Raw genomic sequence first — 16,053 nt, 5'->3', positions numbered from 1 at the left:
ATGCCACAAATGTGTCAAGTTTTGAATGAACGTGCAGTTGGGATGCTGACTTCAGGAATGTTCACCAGAGCTGTTGCCAGATAATTGAATGTTAATTTCTCTACCATAAACTGCCCTCATGTCATTTTATAGAATTTGGCAGTACGTCAATATGCCTCAAAACCGGAGACCACGTGTATGGCATCATGTTGGTGAGCGGTTTTCTGATGTCAACGTTGTGAACAGAGTGCCCCATGGTGGCGGTGGGGTTATGGTATGAGCAGGCATAAGCTATGGACAACGAACACAATTGCATTTATCGATGGCAATTTGAATGCACAGAGATACCGTGACGAGATCCTGAGGCTATTTATCTGCCGCCATTACCTCGTATTTCAGCATGATAATGCACTGCCCCATGTCACAAGAATCTGTACACAATTCCTGGAAGCTGAAAATGTCTCAGTTCTTCCATGGACTGAATACTCGCCAGACATGTCACCCATTGAGCATGTTTGGGATGCTCTGGTTTGACATGTACGACAGCATGTTCCAGCTCCCGACAATATCCAAGAACTTCGCACAGCCATTAGAGGGGTGGGACAACTTTCCACATGCCACAATCAAATGGTGGTCACACCAGATACTGACTGGCTTTCTGATCCTATCATCTTTTTTAAGGTATCTGTGACCAACAGATGCATATCTGTATTCCCAGTCACATGAAATCCATAGATTAGGGCCTAATGAATTTATTTAAATTGACTGATTTCTGTATATGAACTGTAAACTCAGTAAAATTACATGTTGCATTTTATATTTTTGTTAAGTATATAATTAACTGGTGGGACATATTGTCCTCCAGAGGGCAGTCATTGTACTGTAAAAGTATCGAAATGAATGGTCATGTTTGAGAGCATCAAAACCGCAATGTATTATGGGTCAAATGTGACTGACTGATAAACAAAATAATGAGCCGCTATTTACAATGCAAGGTGATTTGTAGAACAGGCAGTCGCCTGCACTGTCGGCTGCAATGTCGAACCAGCCCAATCAATGTCTTCAACACAGGAGGTTGGTGGCACCTTAATTGGGGAGGAAGGGCTCGTGGCAATGGCTGGAGCAGAATGAGTGGAATGGTATCAAATACATCAAACACATGGTTTGATGCCATTCCATTTGCTCTATTCCAGACATTATTATGAGCCATCTTTCCCTCAGCAGCCTCCACTGGTCTTCCATGTGTTGTGATGCAATGTGCTTTTAAATTAACTGTAAATCACCTTGACCACAGTGGTATCCTTCAAGCTATTATTACAATCATACCTTTTAAATGAATTAATTTACCATTCAGTAGTAGCGTATGACATGTTTGCCTACTGTGGATGTACAAATCTAATCTAACATTTTGAAAAACTACACAGGAGACTATTCTAATAAAATGTAGGCTGTCTGTCTAATGCGCAAGTGATGATGAGGACTAAGACTATTCATTAATCTTTTTGTATTCAGACATCTTTTGTGCTTGTTTGCAGGTGAGAGAAATAATCTTTCCTTAAACAAATTCTAGGTGGCAACAGTGAATCAGGGACAGTTTATACTGTAGGTTGTATCTGGGACACACCCACATTTGGTTTGCTCTGATCTGTTATGAATGGGTTCGATGTATAGGTTAGGAAATGTTCATCCCAGAATTGCTACATCAAGAGCAATACAGTGACTGAAGGTTTGCCAGCAATTGAATAAGAAAATATGTTTCTTGTGCAGTGACAAAGTGCATTCCTAAACAGATCATTGACAGTCACTATTGATGCACTCGTAAAACAATATATAAAGTAGCCTACTCTGGACTGTTGCACCAACAGCAGTCCTATGCCTTTGACTACCTCTTTATGACATGAGGACATAAAAGTAACTGCCAAAATAAAGGAAACACTTGAGTAAATGAGGGATGCAAAGTATATATATTGAAAGCAGGTTCATTCCACACAGGTGTGGTTCATGGGTTAATTAAGCAATTAAAACATCCCATCATGCTTAAGGTCATGTATACAAATGCCCAGTTGCCCATTACTTTGACTACCATGGCTAGAAGAGATATCTGTGCCTTTGAAAGAGGGGTCTCAAAGGAGCATAGGGGGTTTAAAGGGTGTGTGTGTGTGTGTGTGTGTCTCAGTCATCAGATCTCAACCCAATTGAACACTTATGGGAGATTCTGGAGCGGCGCCTGAGACAGCGTTTTCCACCACCATCAACAAAAAAACAAATGATTGAATTTCTTGTGGAAGAAAGGTGTTGCATCCCTCCAATAGTTGCAGACACATGTCGAATCGATGCCAAGGCTCATTGACGCTGTTCTGGCGGCCTGTGGTGGCCCAAAGCCCTATTAAGACACTGATGGTGTTTCCTATATTTTGGCAGTTACCTGTAGTTAAAGGGTAAATTGTTGTACAGATATTTACTGTCAGATTAAGAACATTGTCTGCCATAAGAGCAGTGTACATCATAGATGTGTTAATGCTACATTTATGTACTGGTTAACGCTGACAAACGTATTAATATTTTCAGGAAGTACGTGCATTGTTATTTTTTCAATTTACTATTAATATTTTTCTTGTATCAGAATATGATATAACAGAACCCCAGTTATAAAATAATGTGTGAAGGGAACCACCTGTAAACATGGAGAAAGTATTCTGCCATTATATTACTATGAAAAGACAGATGAAACAGAATTAATAGTGTAATGCCAATCAAACACCACAGATAGGCCTATTACATACAGTATTTAGTCATTGGAGTGACATGTTCATAAAAAGGTGTTGACAACTCCTGTAGTTGATCATCTTTGATATTCAGGCGCAAAGTGTATCATGCGTGTGGTGTAAAGAGTTGCTGTGGTTACTTTCTCTGCCGGTGTTAAGTCCAATGCATAAGGTCTTATTTCAAAACATGTCCTTGGGGGAACTGGAAATGGTGTTTAGCAGTCTTTAAAAAGTCATGCTATTGATCTTACTGACTGAAATAGCCTCCAATTGTTAACAATATCTGTTCAATAAGTCACAATCTGTTTTTAAAGAGAGCTACAGTTGTCCCACTGGTTCAACACCCTTTTCCAGTTATACCTAATAAACCTAATTATTCACAAATACCTTGGGAATCTAGGACCAATATTCCATTAGGTAAAATCATTGTCTTGTAATCTTACCAAACAAATACTTTAGGCCAGGGATGGACAACTTTGATGGGGGTGGGGGCCACAACAAAGCCAAACTCATCATAGGGGGCAGCAGTGGCTCACGGGTCTGTGTACCCACATCCATACTCACACATGCAATCAGAGCCTTTTGGGGGCCATTAAGTGGAAGTTATACGTTTCAGAGTTAATTTCCTGCAATTCTATACATATTTGCCATGAGGCGGAGAAGATTTCTCAATTTTATAACTAATTTCATGCAATTCTACTAATTTTGTCATGGGGTGGAGAGAAAGGTTAGCAGTTTTTAATATGATGTGACTAACAACATCAATGGAGGCCCCCCAAATCGGTAATTCAACCATGATTACTAAAAGTTTAGATAACTGCCCGCAGGACTAACTTACAATCACAGTTGTTTTTGCTGACATGGGCTAATTGAGTGACTGACATAACGAGAGAAACTGCTGATGCACAACCAAATTTCAAAATGTCACCTTGTGTATTCTACTATTCTAACTCAACAGTAAGTTGAGACCCTGACAGATCTTTTGTTTTAAGGCTTTGAAAATTGATCCGTGGGCCTACAAAAGGGGGGCCGCCAGTTGCCCATCCTTGTCTTAGACCTTAAAAGGGCAGCTCAGCTCCTTCCAATGTTAGTATGCTATTGACCGCTGGAGTTGGTTTTCGTTTTAACCTATGCATAAGACCAGGGTATGATAGCATATCCATTACAAACTATGTACTGTCCAGGGACATGGTGGTTTCAACACTTTTCAGGAAGCAAGACACTCAAAAAATTATAATATATAAATGATTTGATCATGTTAAAAACATAACAGCCCTAAAGCTCTATCACAAGTTAAATATCTAGTTCTACCCTATTGAGTGTTTCCAACAAAGAAAATATACAGAATAGAAGACTGCAACTTTTGCTGGAAATTGAGTCAAGATTCTGAGATCAACCCCAGTCAGTTTACATTCTGGTTTCGACCAAAACAGAATTTTAGACATGATACCAAAATAGATGAATGCCAATGGGGCATAATTGTCTTTACTCTGCAACAATAAACATCAAATAGATGTCTTTATCTTAGGAGTCAGGTGAGGTTTCTGGCATTCCTATTTTCCCCATTAGTTTCATTTGATCAGCTGTGGTCTAACAGACAGATGGCCCCAGTTCATTTGGTCGAGGTTGGAGGTATGCTGCACTTTGTAAATGAAAATTGAAGACACACCGGGTAAACACCTTTTGGAGTATAGATTTGTAGAGGATATCTCCACACTACTGTCCATGCAGCTCCAACCTGCTTGGGCCAGAGAGGGTTTTAAAGGGTTGTGATGAATGATGTCATTATTGGCAAAATGGATTTAACGATGAACTATATTTACTGAGGTTCAGCATTCAATAGACAATCCATTTATTTGATCAGTTCCCTTTCCATGAATGTCTTCTGTAAGAAACAGTCAGGATGAAATAAGCAGAAGGTTCAATAGATGAACAAATGCCCTCCAAGTCCCAAATATTACGTCTACAGTGTCCGATTTCAGTATCAGTCTTGTAACACACCACGTCTTCGGATTCACAGGGAGCCATTGGGACTCTCCTTACTCCCATTGCGCTCTGTTGGTTGAGCGATTTTGAGATGTGCCAGTTGGTTGAGCTGGTGCTTGTTGCAGACTGGGATCTTGTTAGCCTGCAGGCTCTTGGTGTGGCGTGAATACCAGTCCCGCTCGAACGTAGCCCTCACCTGTTCCACCAACGTTGAGTTCTTCTCTTTCACCCCCTCCGCCTGATTGATCACCAAGCCTGCTCCAGCGTTGAACGTAAACTCATTCCCCACCCAGTCAAAGTTGCCTGTGGGACAACAGACACCGTCAATATTGTTAATCAGAAATATAGATTCAAAAGGTACTAGCCAAATAGTCAACCCACCTCACAAGCAAACTAATCAATCCACCAACCAGTAGCTAGACCAATAATTGAATTTTAAAAATGAAAAAACATTTGCAAAATAGTTATTACTCATCTGAAATGAATGCAAGTGAACTCACCTATGTACACAGCACTGTCTGTCACCATTAATCTGTTATGGTTGATTCCCTGTAGCGTGCCATCTCTCTGCTCCCTGGGGCTGAAGAACTTCTGCACAAAACACACAAGGACTGGCTTAGCAGTAGTGATTAATGAATACATTTTACATGACCTACAGTAGGTTTGCAGGTATAGTAGAGATGAATACATTTTACATGACTTACAGTAGGTTTGCAGGTACAGTAAAGATGAATACATTTTACATGGCCTACAGTAGGTTTGCAGGTACAGTAGAGATGAATACATTTTACATGACCTACAGTAGGTTTGCAGGTACAGTAGAGATGAATACATTTTACATGACTTACAGTAGGTTTGCAGGTACAGTAAAGATGAATACATTTTACATGACCTACAGTAGGTTTGCAGGTACAGTAGAGATGAATACATTTTACATGACCTACAGTAGGTTTGCAGGTACAGTAGAGATGAATACATTTTACATGACCTACAGTAGGTTTGCAGGTACAGTAGAGATGAATACATTTTACATGACTTACAGTAGGTTTGCAGGTACAGTAAAGATGAATACATTTTACATGACCTACAGTAGGTTTGCAGGTACAGTAGAGATGAATACATTTTACATGACTTACAGTAGGTTTGCAGGTACAGTAGAGATGAATACATTTTACATGACTTACAGTAGGTTTGCAGGTACAGTAAAGATGAATACATTTTACATGTACAGTAGGTTTGCAGGTACAGTAGAGATGAATACATTTTACATGGCCTACAGTAGGTTTGCAGGTACAGTAGAGATGAATACATTTTACATGACCCACTGTAGATGTGATTAAATACAGTGCACTGCAAAAGTATTGGGATAGTGACACATTTTTTGTTTTGGCTCTGTACTACAGCACGTTTTGATTATTTTGTGGCCGGTAGAAAGGAATGTCAAATAATGTAGTGCTTTTTTGGAGTCACTTATTGTAAATAAGAATAGAACATGTTTTTGATCACTTCTACATTAATGTGGATGCTACCATGATTACGGATAGTCCTGAATAATGAGTGAGAAAGTTAGACGCACAAATATCATACCCCCCAAACATTTTTATCGTAATGGTGAGAGGTTAGCATGTCATGGTGGTATGATATTTGTGTGACTAACTTTCTCACTTATAATTATTCATGATTAATTCAGGACTATCGGTATTCATGGTAGCATCCATATTAATGTAGAGATTTTTAGAACAGGGGCTCAACTTTCACTGGGGACAGGGGGGGAACATGTCCCCCCCACATTCTGAAATTGCATTTTTGTGCCACCTAGTTTTATCATTGAAATGTAATACAAAGGAAAGGGGGGATACCTAGTCAGTTGTACAACTGAATGCCTTCAACTGTAATGTGTCTTCCGCATTTAACCCAACCCCTCTGTATCAAATCAGGCAACGGTGTGCTTTAGGACCATGCGGACGCCTCTGAGCAGTCGGGTAGGCTGTTTGGAGTGTTAATCCGACAGGATAAAAAAAATATACAGTACCAGTCAAAAGTTTGGACACACCTACTCATTCAAGGGTTTTTATTTTATTTTGACTATTTTCTACATTGTAGAATAATAGTGAAGACATCAACACTATGAAATAACACATATGGAATCATGTAGTAACCAAAGAAGTGTTAAACAAATCAAAATATATCTTAGATTCTTCAAAGTAGCCACCCTTTGACCTTGATGACAGCTTTAAACACTCTTGGCATTCTCTCAACCAGCTTCACCTGGAATGCTTTTCCAACAGTCTTGAAGGACTTCCCACATATGCTGAGCACTTGTTGGCTGCTTTTCCTTCCCTCTGCAGTCCAACTCATCCCAAACCATCTCAATTGGGTTTGAGGTCAGGTGATTGTGGAGGCCAGGTCATCTGATGCAGCACTACATCACTCTCCTTCTTGGTCAAATAGCCCTTACACAGCCTGGAGGTGTGTTGGGTCATTGTCCTTTTTTAAAGCCAAATGATAGTCCCAATAAGTGGAATCATGATGGCATGGCATATCGGTGTAGAATGCTGGCTGTTTGCAATGCTGGTTTAGTGTGCCTTGAATTCGAAATAAATCAGTGTCACCAGCAAAGCACCCCCACACCATCACACCTCTGCTTCATGGTGGGAACCACACATGCAGAGATCATCCGTTCACCTACTCGGCGTCTTACAAAGACACGGCGGTTGGACTCATCAGACCGAAGGACAGATTCCCACCGGTCTAATGTCCATTTATCCTCTGCAGCAGAGGTAAATCTGGGTCTTCCTTTCCTGGGGCGGTTCTCATGAGTGCTTGATGGTTTTTGCGACTGCACTTGAAGAAACTTTCAAAGTTCTTGACATTTTCCACCCTGACTGACATTCACGTCTTAAAGCAATGATGATGTTAATTGAAATGCCCTCCAGGGTACTACCTCATGAAGCTGGTTGAGAGAATGCCAAGAGTGTGCAAATCTGTCATCAAGGCAAAGGGTAGCCACTTTAAAGAATCTCAAATATAAAATATATTTTGATTCAACTTTTTTTTGTCCCTCCCACTTCTAAAACCAAAGATGCTCCCCTGGTTTAGAAACATATTATATTCTTATTTACAATTAAAGTGACTCCAAAATGATACAATACATTACTTACCATTCATTTCTATTGGGCACAAAATAATCTTTAACACAACCAAAACAAACAGCAAATGCCTCCAACAAGTTTTGTAGAGTCACAAGCTTTATGTAATCATTGCAAGTTAGGAATATGGTACCAAATACTAAACTTTTGACTACTTTAATACACATAAGTGAATTTGGGGGGACTAAATACAAAAAGTCCTGTAATTTCTAAACGGTTCACCTGATATGGATGAAAATGCCTTCCAATTAAAGCTGACAGTCTGCACTTTAACCTCAGTCATTGTATCATTCAAATCCAAAGTGGTGGAGTATCGATTAAACAAATAAAATAAAAATGTATAATTGTCCCAATACTTTTGTAGCTCACTGTAGGTATAATGAGCCTGGTAAAGTAGCTATGATGATTCTGTATAATATCAGTTTGTATCCAGGTAATGAGGATGTAGGCATGTGGTGTCCACACTCACAGCCTCCATTGAACAGTTGGCCAGCTCCATGCACAGGGTCTTCAGGGACCACACAAAGTTAAAGGTCAGGGGATGCGTCTGCTCCCAGCAGCTTACTAGCAGACGCACTTCGATGTTCCTCAGGATCAAGGCCTCCCGAAGCATCCCGTCTATACGTGACCAGTATCTGCCAAGGTAGCAAAGAGTTACACACTAATCTGTTTGGTAATTACAGGTCATTATACACAGTTACATCCTATCGGTTTCATTCTATCAGTTGTCATTGTATTGTATAAATGGGCGAACAATACAACACTAACAATAAGGTGATCAGGTGCTGTCAGTATCAACAATAAGGTGATCAGGTGCTGTCAGTGTCAACAATAAGGTGATCAGGTGCTGTCAGTATCAACAATAAGGTGATCAGGTGCAGTCAGTATGAACAATAAGGTGATCAGGTGTTGTCAGTGTCAACAATAAGGTGATCAGGTGCTGTCAGTGTCAACAATAAGGTGATCAGGTGCTGTCAGTATCAACAAATTGCTCACCTGTGAGCATTCCTGTTAGTGAGAGGCAGATAGTCTGTAATGGATATGTAGATGAACCTCTTGGCCTTTTGGATCACGTAGGATATGGCATCAAGGTCTCTGGTCCTGTCTTTAGGGCAGAAGACATCTGGAGAGCTCTGCCACAAGATAAGACTGTTAAATCATTGGAGAGTAGAGAACGGAGGCCCTCATGTCAATGCCAAGGCTTTACAGATGCAATGAATCAGTGTCATTGTTGTCGTCCTCATTATTGTTATCAAATCGTCGTCATCATCACCACCACCACCACTACCTCTTGGAACATATCTTTGTCCATTAGTTTTCCAACAGCATCGTTACCTTCTCTCTACTTGTCTGTAACTGATCCTGTCTCTGTTCTTTATATATAATAATAATGTTCATTTATTTGGTAAAGCTCTTTTCTCATACCCAAGGTGCAATAAAATAAAAACAAAACAAAAAAAACACAGACCATAGAACACAGACAACAATCTAAGCTGTATACAGGTCTGGAGGACATGAGAACAGAATTAACAGAGGTCCTTGAAAGCTTTTCTGAACAGCACGGTCTTGAGCTGTGCCTTAAAGGAGGCCAGAGACTCTGCAGCCCTAATAGTGTCTGGAAGTGTGTTCCCCAGCCACGGAGCCGTGCAGCCTAAAGCCCTGTCACCCATAGGATGTGTGTGATGAGAAAAATGACAGATCACAGTTCCATGCTATCAATACTTCTGATGATTAACGTTCCCTCTGTTTTTCAGAAATGTTCATCGACTGGCCTAATTTACAACCAGCCAAACGTATGTTTTCTGTTGGAAGCAATGCAATTTTTCATCCCGTTAGCGTACTTAAAACAGCAGCTGATTAGTCATATCGAGCTGTACAAGACACAGCTTTTTTCACCCAACTGTCACCTCTCGTCAAAGTTCTTACTGTGGGAGGACATTGCAAATGTTTACATCATTTATATATCAGGACTAATGTAAAGGCTTTAACCAAGAAAAGTCTTCAAATAGTATGCATAAATATTGGCAATTTATTATTGCTAGCAAGAAAAACCCCAAAGAATTCATAATCTCTGTAAAGTATTCATTAATTTAGTATAAAATGAGCTTGTTTCAGAATGATACAAATTACTACTGATACAGAATGCTAAAAAATAATTTCAAGGCCCTTGTTAAAAGGTCACATCGTCCAGACAAACACCTGTCTTTATGCATGAAGCCATGTGAGAGAACGATTAGTTGTCACTCACAGAGACAAAGACTTCAGCCTTGGTGTTGTTGAAGAGAAGTGGAAGGTTCTCATCTTTGTTCCACAGGGCGCTCAGCCTTTTGGACCACATGGACGGTATAAAGTCCTTATACTGCAGCTGCCAGTAGAGGTTGAATACCCTGTGCAGGTCCAGTGCCAGGCAACTACAGTTGTAGACGATGATGCCCAGTTCTTTCATCTGAGAGACAACAAAGCAACAGCACAGATGTTGTACGGTGTTAGCATGTGCCCCCAGGGACTCCACCCATACCAAATCCTTACTTCACACATCTCTTCTCATCCTGCCTCCCCCTCCTCTCCTTCCATTCCCCCTTTTCCATTCCCTCTCCTCCCATCTCCTACTCCCCACACTTCAATTTCCCCTTCTCCCTCCTGTCCTCTTTTTTGTTTCCTCTCCACAGCCCAGTGCTCCTCTCCCTTCCAGCCCTGAATCCTCCCCATCGTCTTCTGCCCTCCTCTGGCCCTGGACGACGCAGGTAGTCCTCCATGCCCTTCCAATCACTAAGCCTCTCCAATCCCTTCTCACAGCAGGGTTTCAAGTGATGCACTTCTCAAGCAAATGTTTATTTCAGTGAAGTGATAAAGATAGACGGGCTAGGTACAGCGAATGGGGTCACACTTTAAATCAACCTTTTGTACTTTTTCAGCTTTGAGCAGCACCACGTTCCCTTTTTGTCCTCACTCAATTAATTCAGCCTTGTCCTTTCTCGTACGCACGTGAAAACGGTGACGTTTTCTGCCAACTATAAAAAGTTGCATCTCTTTTATATTCAGGATGTTTGTGCAACCTAAGCCAATTAATGGATGCTGTTCTCCTAGTGTAACTAGCAGTGTTTGAATAAATATTGATTGCAGAGTCATTGGACAAAAATCCCCAGAGCTGATGGTTGTACACAGTACCCTCAAAGTGCCTGCAATATCAGACCTCAAAATGAAATCAGGTTTTGTGTACACAGTAGATTGGTTAAAGTGTTTACGTAATCAAGGTATGTAACATATTAGTCAGTATGAGGAGCACTCATAGGTGGACTGGTCTCATTGAATGGAGAATAAATGTTACAGAAATATACACAGGTGGCCTCCCGAGTGGTGCAGTGGTCTGAGGCACTGCATCGCAGTGCTAGCTGTGCCACTAGAGATTCTGGGTTCGAGTCCAGGCGCTGTCGCACACCCAAGGGGTGGTGCACAATTGGCCCAGCATCATCCGGGTTAGGGGAGGGTTTGGCCAGCAGGGATGTCCTTGTCCCATCGCACACCATCGACTCCTGTGGCGGACCGGACACAGTGCACGCTGACACGGTCGCCGGGTGTATGGTGTTTCCTCCAACACATTGGTGCGGCTAGCTTCCTGGTTAAGTAGGCCTTGTGTCAAGAAGCAGTGTGGCTTGGTTGGGTTTCAGAGGACGCACGGCTCTCGACTGTTGCCTCACCCGAGTCCGTCCGGGAGTTGCAGCGATGAGACAAGACTGTAACTACCAATTGGATACCACACAATTGGGGAGAAAAAGGGGTAAAAAAAAAGAAAGAAATATACACAGGTAGGTAATATAATGGAGTGAATATACTAAGATACCGTGGACAGTGATCGCCAGTCCATGGAGGCGCTGCCGATGTAGATGTGCTTCCTGTCCACCACCCAGAAAGAAGAGTGCAGAAAGCCTTTGGTCAGGGCTGTCATGTTAATGTAGTGTACATCACCTACACAGTTAGGAAAAGACAGAATCGACAGAGATAGAAATCAGTGCTGTGAAAAAGTATTTGCACCCTTTCTGATTCTCCATTTTTGCATATTTTTGATACAGAATGTTATTGCAACACCAGGGTTGTGGGTTCGATTCCCATGGGGGACCAGTATGAAAAAAGTATGAAAATGCAGTCGCTCTGGATAAGAGCGTCTGCTAAATGACGTAAATAATCAGATCTTCAACCTAATATTAGATAAAGGGAACCTGAGTTCACAAATAACCCCAAAAATGTATACTTATTTTATTTATTTAATTAGCAATGTTATGCAACACCCAATTCCACTATGTTAAAAAGTAATTGCTCCCTTACACTCAATAACTGGCCGTGCCAACTTTAACTGCAATGACTGCAACCAAATGCTTCCTGTAGTTGTTGATCAGTCTCTAACATCGCTGTGGAGGAATTCTGGACCACTCTTGCATGCAGAACTGCTTTAACTCAGTGACATTTGTGGGCTGCTCATTTCAAGTCCTGCCACAACATCTCAATTGGGATTAGGTCTCGACTTTGATCAGACCATTCCAGGAACTGATAATATTTAGTATCAAAATATCCAAAAGTAGAGAAAATTAGAATGGTGGCAAATAATTTTTCACAGCAATGGGGTTAACCCTATTGGTGCATTGCGTAAGGGTGTGTGCCCTTTAAGTCGCTTCCCTGGCACACCGTTCACTACCCAGTATTTTCTATAAAATGGCAATATACTGTATACGGAATGTAAATGTCACTGGTCTTGTGGTTGACAACATGACTCACTGTGTCGAGACAGGCTCTTCAGCTCTGAAGAGTTGATCATTCCACTGGCTATCTTCAAATTGATTCCCTTCTTCTTCAGCCCCTGCAGTCTTTGCAGCAAAGCCTGACCCTGTAACCAAGAACACAATCAATTGGATCACCATAGGTCAGGGGTAGGCAACTAAATTCAGCCGCGGGCTGATTTGTCAAAGCGGGTGGTCGGGGGCCGAAACGTAATTATAATAATTTGTACACTGCAAAATGACCACAAGTAAGCTCAAAAATATATTGCATTTGAAACTAACAATAATTTCATACCTAGATTACATTGAGACACAATCATACACTACCTGACCAAAAGTATGTGGACACCTGCTCGTCAAATATCTCATTCCAAAATCATGGGCATTAATATGGAGTTGGTCTCCCCTTTACTGCTATAACAGCTTCCATTCTTCTGGGACGGCTTTCCACTAGATGTTGGAACATTGCCTCAGGGACATGCTTCCATTTAGGCACGAGCATTAGTGAGGTCGGGCACTGATGTTGGGTGATTAGGCCTGGCTCGCAGTTGGCGTTCCAATTCATCCCAAAGGTGTTCGATGGGGTCAGGGCTTTGTGCAGGCCAGTCAAGTTCTTCCACACCGATCTCGACAAAACATTTCTGTATGGACCTCGCTTTGTGCACGGGGGCATTATCATGCTGAAACAGTAGGGCCTTCCCAAAACTGTTGCCAAAGTTGGAAGCACAGAATCGTCTAGAATGTCATTAAGATTTCACTTCACTGGAACTAAGGGGCCTAGCTTGAACCATGAACAACAACCCCAGACCATTATTCCTCCTCCACCAAACCTGGCACTATGGGGCAGGTAGTGTTCTCCTGGCATCAGTGTAAACGCGTCAGTCAGACTGCCAGATGGTGAAGCGTGATTCATCACTACAGAGAACGCTTTTCCACTGCTCCAGAGTCCAATGGCGGCGAGCTTTACGCCACTGCAGCCGAGGCTTGCAATTGCGCATGGTGATCTCAGACTTATATGCGGCTGCTCGGTAATGGAAACCCATTTCATGAAGCTCCCGACGAACAGTTATTGTACGGTTGTTGCTTCCAGAAGAGGTTTGGAACTCGGTAGTGAGTGTTGCAACCGAGGACAGACGTTTTTTACGCTCTACGCACCTCAGCACTAGGCAGTCATGTCCTGTGGCCTACCACTTCATGACTGAGCCGTTGTTGCTCCTAGACATTTCTTCACAGTCGACCTGGACAGCTCTAGCAGGGCAGTCACTGAACTCTTCAGTAAGGCCATTCTACTGCCAATGTTTGTCTATGGCGATTGCATGGCTGAGTGCTTGAATTTATACACCTGTCAGCAACGGGTGTGGCTGAAATAGCCAAATCCACTCATTTGAAGGGGTGTCCACATACTTTTGTATATATAGTGTATCTATTTTTATTTTGTGGGAATAATTGAACAGATTTCCTAAAAAAAAAATTGGTTTGTTGCTGAATTGTGATTTAAAAATATATATTTTTAACCAATAACCAAAAATGCATTTCATTTTAATGTAATTTTTTACATTGGGCCAGGCTCCAGAAATTATAATTGTGTAGGCCAGAGGGCCCCCAAGTGCAATTTCTCTCCAGTTAAACTGCCAAGGGGTGCCATTATGCCTAATGAACTAAATGGCAGTGGGTAGATACAGGGGTTGTCCAAACCTCAACGCTGCCATTATAGCCAAACCCCTGTGTAACCTTAGCCTCGGTGTAAGCAGGAGTGTTTTAGTGCTAATGGCCGTCAGATGTTTGGTTTTTTTAAGGGGGGGGGGGGGCAACACAATAGATGGGCTTGGCTTTGGCTGCAAACTAATAATGGCACATTCTGGCAGAAAATGGCCATACCCAGTCTGCATAAGTCTATAAAGACAATGTGTGAGAGATGGATAAGACTGGACTTAAGGCTGATCTTTGAAGCAACAAGAAGTCACAGCAGCTGGAATAATGTGAACAAGTTATGTATACATACTCCCTGGATACAGCTGTTTCTTATTTCTTGTTTTCTTTATTATATACTTTAAAAATATATTATTTAGACTATTTTATTAATAAGTGCACTGTTGGGTAGAGCTCGCAGTTAACCATTTCACTGTGCTTTTACAATAAAACTTGAACTTGAGCTATTTGTATTCTTGGTGGAAGAACAGTAATGAGCATCTTATCCAATAAAATTGGTTTTGTTGACAAGAAAAAGACCATAAGTAAAACTGCCACGTAAAGTAAGTGTTATGGCTAGGTATGATAAACAGTAATGCCTTATTTGGCCTGGGGGTGCTACCTGTTTGGTTGTTGTGCTTACCTGCCTAGAAGATTGTAGGAATCTGGATTCATAGTCCGGGGGGTTCAGGTTCCATTGAGGTGACACAATCTCCACAGAGTGACCAGCCACTGCCAGGTCCAACAGGCTGTGCAGCCCAGCAGAGAGGGGGAGGTGGGACGTAGCATTCTCAGAGAAGGTGACATCTTCTGGAATATTCTCCACAAGCACTACCCTGTGATTGAAAATGAGTGGAAAAAAAACTAATTTAATGACACATGGCTGTTTTTCAGCCTTGTAATTGAAAAGACCTAGAAGCCAGAGAAGTTTAATTAAAGAACTGTTATTTTAATAGAGTAATTTACAGCAGAGACAATTATGTCTGTCTGCATTAGCCACAGAATCATCTGTAACTTGTGCAGCTGCCTTGGGATGTTGTAAAACGAGGTCATATGCATTGACGTTCGCCTATGATTACCTCCTACACTATATTTTAGAAAATGATCCATCTAGACATTATCACCGAGATCGGTTGTAGGGGTGAATAGAAGAGTGGCTGGACTGCCTTCTAACAGGAACACCGTGGCAGAACTCTAATGGAACTGTAGCACATTTTCCAGGGCATCATTTAGAATCATTATCTATGCATCCGGCTGCTTTCAAGTAGAGTGAATTATAGTATCATAAATGTAATGGAAATCAAAGATGAAAAGGCTTCTAAACCCAGCCAGTGAAGTCTCAACACCAATAGTCAGTCATCAAGCCTGGGTTCAAATAGTACTTGTTTTCTTTGAAATACTTCGAGTAATTTTTTAATTTTACCAGGCAAGTCCGTTAAGAACAAATTCTTATTTTCAATGACGGCCTAGGAACAGATTTGTACCTTGTCAGCTCGGGGATTTGAACATGAAACCTTTCGGTTACTAGTCCAACGCTCTAACCACTAGGCTACCCTGCCACCCCGATAATAGAGTGAGTCTGCTTGGATGGTCAGGGTTTGCATTTTTGGGGATTATTCCATTGGTTCCACTGCATCAGGCAGGCTCAATTACACACAGTTAAAGAATTTAAAAGAATTTGAACCCAAGTTGTAGTTTTTTTCTTTACCCCAC

At 41.5% G+C, this 16,053-nt stretch overlaps 1 protein-coding gene across 1 annotated transcript in view; it reads right to left on the bottom strand.

Annotated features, from left to right (window-relative positions):
- Nucleotides 1-4,567: 4,567 nt before the first annotated feature.
- LOC112253123 (inactive phospholipase D5) overlaps nucleotides 4,568-16,053 on the bottom strand; it is a 56,754-nt gene continuing 45,268 nt past the window's right edge. The window contains exons 3-10 of the mRNA XM_024425062.2: nucleotides 14,984-15,176; nucleotides 12,650-12,758; nucleotides 11,721-11,845; nucleotides 10,128-10,325; nucleotides 8,876-9,012; nucleotides 8,349-8,514; nucleotides 5,231-5,321; nucleotides 4,568-5,033 (exon numbers count right to left, since the gene is read on the bottom strand). Of these exons, the coding sequence (XP_024280830.1) occupies nucleotides 4,759-5,033; nucleotides 5,231-5,321; nucleotides 8,349-8,514; nucleotides 8,876-9,012; nucleotides 10,128-10,325; nucleotides 11,721-11,845; nucleotides 12,650-12,758; nucleotides 14,984-15,176 (1,294 nt within the window). The 3' untranslated portion in view covers nucleotides 4,568-4,758. The remainder of the gene's footprint in view (nucleotides 5,034-5,230; nucleotides 5,322-8,348; nucleotides 8,515-8,875; nucleotides 9,013-10,127; nucleotides 10,326-11,720; nucleotides 11,846-12,649; nucleotides 12,759-14,983; nucleotides 15,177-16,053) is intronic.

The sequence above is a fragment of the Oncorhynchus tshawytscha genome, linkage group LG06 (assembly GCF_018296145.1).
Source record: "Oncorhynchus tshawytscha isolate Ot180627B linkage group LG06, Otsh_v2.0, whole genome shotgun sequence".
Taxonomy (NCBI): Eukaryota; Metazoa; Chordata; class Actinopteri; order Salmoniformes; family Salmonidae; genus Oncorhynchus; species Oncorhynchus tshawytscha.
Note: the sequence above shows the minus strand (reverse complement) of the source record. Positions and strands in the feature narration are given on the sequence as shown.